At 30.0% G+C, this 6,004-nt stretch overlaps 1 protein-coding gene across 1 annotated transcript; it reads left to right on the forward strand.

Moving 5' to 3' along the window:
- The first annotated feature begins 1,037 nt into the window (after positions 1-1,037).
- LOC129895368 (putative glutamine amidotransferase GAT1_2.1) lies at positions 1,038-5,681 on the forward strand. Its single transcript, XM_055971076.1, has 5 exons — positions 1,038-1,385; positions 1,838-2,151; positions 3,411-3,830; positions 4,339-4,539; positions 5,303-5,681. Exons 1-5 carry the CDS (start codon positions 1,274-1,276, stop codon positions 5,555-5,557), a joined length of 1,302 nt encoding a protein of 433 aa, XP_055827051.1. The 5' UTR covers positions 1,038-1,273; the 3' UTR covers positions 5,558-5,681.
- Positions 5,682-6,004: the final 323 nt, after the last annotated feature.

The raw sequence follows: 6,004 nt of genomic DNA on the forward strand, positions 1-6,004 counted from the left end.
GAAAATTTTCAGAAAGAGCCACCATCAGATATACATTTGTCCACATATTATGCAACATTTTGAAAACACACAGTTTATTCACCCAATAATCCCTCCCCCAGTTCCTAATGTTCTCAAAAAGTTCTCCCCACTATCTGGATCGAAACGAATTTAAAATTTAAAATTAAATATTATTAAAAAAAATCACAAATTCATTTTGAATCTATTGGTCCTAATATTATAGGGTGATTGAACGGCCGCCCCCTAATTACTAGACCAATCTGCTATAATAAAATTCAAAATTAAAAGAAAAACAGTCCAGATCGTACACTTAAGGTCCTTAAGCAATCATTTAGTGGAAAAGAAAGTGATCGAGCGATGACAATCAGAAGGTGGGCTTAGAAGCAATCATCCTTTAAAAAAAGTGTAATAGCTTACTGGTCTAACTTTGTGCATAAGCTACTTGATTTTCATAAATAAAGATTGATTTAGAATTCGAAGTTTATGTATTTCTATACAACTATTGAGGTGTGTGTAATCATTTCATCTAAAAATTTAAGCTAGTTATTTTATGTACTTAATTATATTCTCGACATAAGCTACCTCAATTACTTTTAGTATTTCCTCGGTTCCAATTTATATGATTCATTTTCTTTTTTAGTCAGACCAAAAATATAATGATACATTTTTATATTTAGTAACAATTTAATTTTTAAATATATTTTTTATTCTTAATGAAATGATTTATAGTTACACATACATTTATCATTCATTTTAGACCATAAAATTTACAATTCTTTTTTTAAATTCTGTTTCAAGTCAAACTACATCATAAAAAATGTAATGGAAAAAGTATGATAATAAGTGAATTCATATGTAAATATTCTAAATATTTATGTCGATATAAATAAAAATTATTAAATTTCCGTAAACCCACATATTATACACTGAATCCGCATATATATGCCTCTAGATCCACCCCGTTTAATTTCTTCACCATGCCTACGTTTGCTCTTACGCGGCGGATCGTTTTTAAAAGCCCAAAACTTTCCTCTGTTTTCTACTCAACCAACCCCCACCAATTAAGCTTTCTATATAAACAGCATCTTCATGTAACTAAGAATTTCATCTCCATCTTTTTTTTCTTCTCTTTAATTAGAATTATTTTTCTTTATTAGTAGAATTTTTGTATGTACAATTGACTAGTAGTGACCACACACTTATAACAAATATAACCATATAGCATATAGATTTGCAAATTTAGAAATTCATTTCGATCAATTGAGGATTTTATATGTTAATAAGTCATCTTCCCATGGACACCGCCAAGTTCTCCGTAGTCCTACCTCGTGTCCTCATCGTCTCTAGACGAACCGTTCGTAAGAACAAATTTGTTGATTTTGTTGGTATGTCATTATTTTTTTTCCGTTTCATTTCACGTAAAAGTGTTACTGTTTGAAGAGTTACACAATTTTTGTTAGTTATAATTTTTGCAAATATTTATGAAATGATATATTTAGTCATTAGCTAGTGTTACTGTTTGAAGAGTTACACAATTTTTGTTAGTTATAATTTTTGCAAATATTTATGAAATGATATATTTAGTCATTAGCTATGTTGACCTGTCATACTTATTTTTAGTGTAATTACTCGAATTCAATGTCAAAACTAAGTATTTGACCGTCGTAATCTTTGAACCCCTTTACATAAAACAGAACAAATAAAGTTAGAAACTTGCATTTTTTTTAAATTCCCTTATTAGAATTTATCATTTTTGCATTTTTGTAGATCGCCTTATTAGAATTTCTGATTCCGTCACATTATTAGCAACAAACTAATGTTTATTTCTATTTTTTAGGAGAATATCATCTTGATCTTATAGTAAGCTATGGAGCTGTCCCAGTTATAGTACCTAGAGTTTCAGGGGTCCATATGTTATTGGAAAGCTTTGAACCAATACATGGAGTACTTCTATGTGAAGGAGAAGATATAGACCCTTCTTTATACGAAGACGAATCCAATAATCTATCTCCTCAAGAAATCGAAGAAATTCGAAGACAACATGTGAGTGACACTGCCATTGACAAAGAAAAAGACACTATTGAGCTGAGATTGGCAAAGCTCTGTCTTGAAAGGAACATACCTTTCTTGGGAATATGTCGAGGCTCGCAGGTATAGTCAAATTTCTTTATAACAACATTATTTGCGTCGATAATTTGTAACTGCTATAGCAGAAAGTTGTTATAGAAAACATATAATATAAGCAAAGCTCTGTCTTGAAAGGAACATACCTTACTTGGGAATATGTCGAGGCTCACAGATACAATCAAATTTCTCTATAGCAACGTTATGTCGATAATCTCTAACTGCTATAACAGAATGTTGTTATAAAAAACATATAATATAAGCAAACTTTGCCTTGAAAGGAACATATCTTACTTGGGAATATGTCGAGGGTCGCAGGTACACTCAAATTTCTCTATAACAATATTATTTGTGTTGATAATCTGTAATTTACTATAATAAGATGTTATTATAGAAAACATATAATATAACTTAATATGAAAGTCAGTTCTTAATGAAATGTTGTTATAAAGGTTATTTGTTAAAAGAGAGATTAACTGCACTTGTTAGCAAATATATGGTTGAAGGATGAACTCACTATGTGTGTGTGTATAAATCCTGAAATTTGTAAAATATATTCTATTTAGAATTTATATGTTCAAAGAACTCCGAGGTTCCAACTACAGCAGTAAAAAGATTAAGGGTGTGTTTGGTATGAAGAATTTTTTTTATAAAGAATTGAAAAATATTTTAAAATTTTTCAGGTTGTTCAAAATCTTTAAAAGAATATTTTATTTAGAAAATAAATTGTTTAAAAATAAAAAAAGTAACTTTATAATAAAAATAAAGAAATCAAATACTTTTATTAAACATTGATCGTCTTTTCTCCACCCATCTCGTCCCTACCCCTACCCTCATAGCCCCCAACCATACAATCCCACATTTCTATCCTTGAACCCCACCTACCAACCGTCGTAGCCCCAGCCACACCACACCACACTCCATACCCACGTACACCTCTTATAATATTGTTTGTATTGATTATATACAAATATTAATTTTAGGATAATGTTTTTAACTTACATACTACATACAAAAAATAAATAAGAAAATTACTTATTTTTCAGCGAAACATTTACCTTCATCCCAAACACATCCTAAAACCTTTGATCCGTCTCTGGAAGTAGGCACCATGTTCAACTGATTCTAGTATTTTTTATACATATGAAAATAATTATTAATATCTCCACAAATATTAAATTTTAAACCCATTATTTTAAATACAACAAATTTAGTGTCAAAAACCTTTAAAATTAAGTATTGTAACGATTAAATTCTGAATCCACCTTTCCTCTATTAATTTGTAGGTACTTAATGTAGCATGTGGAGGAACTCTTTATAGAGACATTGAGAAAGATCTCTCAAGAAACCTCCCTCAAGATAAAAGGGTAGTTCACATTGATTATGATAACTATGATAATCATAGGCATGTTGTCAAGATTATTGAAAATACCCCATTGCACTATTGGTTCAAAGATTCATTATTAGAAGATAATAAAATGGAAATTTGTGTGAATAGTTATCACCATCAAGGAGTCAAGAAATTAGCTCAAAGATTTGTTCCTATGGCATTTTCACATGATGGTTTAATTGAAGGGTTCTATGATCCTGATGCTTATAATCCTGAGGAAGGTAAATTTATTATGGGATTGCAATTTCATCCTGAGAGAATGAGGCAACAAGATACAGATGAGTTTGATTATCCTGGATGCACTTTTGCTTATCAGGTTTTTCTAATACACTTCTATTTTAACTTATATACAATGATAGTGTTTAAAAATTTTTACATTATCAGATCACATAAAAAATAACTATATATATATAATGGATCAAAAAAGTGAGATTAATAACTAAAAAGTAAGAAAAGTTACTTGCTATGATATATTATTTGGGGTTATTTTGTAGCTTGTAAAGAAGCAACTTATTCATGTATTAATATTTGTATGAGTTATAAAATGTTTGGTTGCTAGTTAGGAAATAAGTTATTCATGAATAACATCAATGGTGTTTGATTTGCATTTAAAAATCCTTAAAAGTTGACACATTGGAATTTGTGTATTATATTATGTGGAGTAAAAGACGAAATAATTAATATATACATAACTAATATCCGCATTACTAATACTTGAATTATTCTAACCAGCTACCAAATAAATTGTTGATGATTTGGGTAGGATTTTCCTCTTTTTTTTTGCTAATATCTCATCAGTTAGTTGAATGTTGTTTAATTTGCAGGAGTTTGTGAAGGCTGTAGTTGCTTACAACAAGAAGTTATCACCAAGTGTCCAAAAACCCACAAAGCTTAATCAAGAAATGGAAAAAAAGAGGAAAATAATAGTTAGAAGTTTTTCTCTTGCTAGGAATATATATGAAGGAAGCAGCCAGATGCATCCATCTAAAGAATCTGACTTAGATGCTGGAGCAGAGTTCCTAGAGGTATATATTATCTTGAATTTCAATGAGATAAAAATAATTTTATAAAACTCAGTGATCACACGTGAAATTAAGTCATTACAACAATGATATAAGTCAATCACTACTTTGTATTAAGAAGTGTGAGTTTATATCCTAAATGAGTTTATATTATATATATCACATATTTAATGTATTTTTATTTATGTAAATTTGGAGTGAGCAGAGTGTACATAGATCTCTAACTTTTTATCCTTATTTTCGACCTTCATATTCTCCTATATCTAAGATTATGTCCTCGATAAGCTGACATTGCGTCATGTCTTCTCTAATCACCTCTCTCCCGTAATTTTTCGGTCTACCTTCACCCCTCTTTAAACTCATCGTCCTTGCCAATCTCTCCGATTTCCACTGGGGCATTTGCACATCTCCTGTTCACTTGTCCAAATCATCTTAGTCTCTCCTCTATCTGATCTACCTCAAAGGCCACTCTAACCTTATCACATATATTTTTCATTAATGTAAAAAAATTGTTATCCGATCGTGTTTACTTGTTATAGCCTATAACATGTTCATTTTTCAAAATTATGTGCAAATTTTATATTTCAAGAAAACCTATTTATAGATATGCTTTATTAATCTGACACTGGAGGCGAAGCCAGATAGAACCAAGGGGTTTATATCATTTGAATCGCTTTAAAGAAAAATTACATTATTTATAATTACCCTCAAATACATATAACTTATATATTATTCCTTAATTGTGGTTGATTATGTAATATTGTAGTCAAATACAGCATTGAGTATTCAGCAAGAGGCAAGGTTAATTGAAATGGGAGCCACAGTGAGAATTGGATGTTCCTACTTGGAGAAATTGAAGATGAATGAGGAGAGAGAAGGGTTAGCTAGAAAGATAATGTTCAAAATGTCTGTGGAACAGTTGTCTGATCTCAAGTCTTTCTACAACATGGTGGGACAAATATGTTCTGAAGTATTAGAAAGAAAACTCCAAGATATTGTTAATGAAGTTGCCTCTTCATGAATTCCTTCTTGGATCCTTCTGCATGAGTTTTTGTTTTTTATTTCTTTGTTGTCAAGTTTTTATGTACTACTCTTTTTTTCCTTTGTGACATCACATGAATGGAAGTTAGTTTCTTTTTCTCTCATTTATGAGTATCACATGTATGAAAAAAATTAGTCAAAGTGTATATGTAAGAGAAAATGAAAAAATATATAGTTTTTAATCTTTGAGATGGATATGAAAGTAAGGTTTGATATATAAGTTATTTAAAAGAGAGAAGTTTTAAATATTTTGGATCTATTATTTAAGAAAATAGGGAGATCGGAAAGGCCGTCACTCAATATATTAATGTAGGGTGGATGAAATGAAGGCTCTCATTTAGAGTCTTGTGTGATAAGAAGATGCTATTTTTATATTTTGAAAATTATTAAAATACCTCTAGAGAATAACGCACTCGCATAACGTATC

The sequence above is a fragment of the Solanum dulcamara genome, chromosome 7 (assembly GCF_947179165.1).
Source record: "Solanum dulcamara chromosome 7, daSolDulc1.2, whole genome shotgun sequence".
In the NCBI taxonomy this organism is placed as follows: Eukaryota; Viridiplantae; Streptophyta; class Magnoliopsida; order Solanales; family Solanaceae; genus Solanum; species Solanum dulcamara.

Bases quoted from the DNA above. Each gene is read 5' to 3' on its own strand.
- LOC129895368 (XM_055971076.1), top strand. From the start codon at position 1,274: ATGTTAATAAGTCATCTTCCCATGGACACCGCCAAGTTCTCCGTAGTC. The intron at 1,386-1,837 runs GTATGTCATTAT...TCTATTTTTTAG, and splicing joins CAAATTTGTTGATTTTGTTG to GAGAATATCATCTTGATCTT. The intron at 2,152-3,410 runs GTATAGTCAAAT...ATTAATTTGTAG, and splicing joins GAATATGTCGAGGCTCGCAG to GTACTTAATGTAGCATGTGG.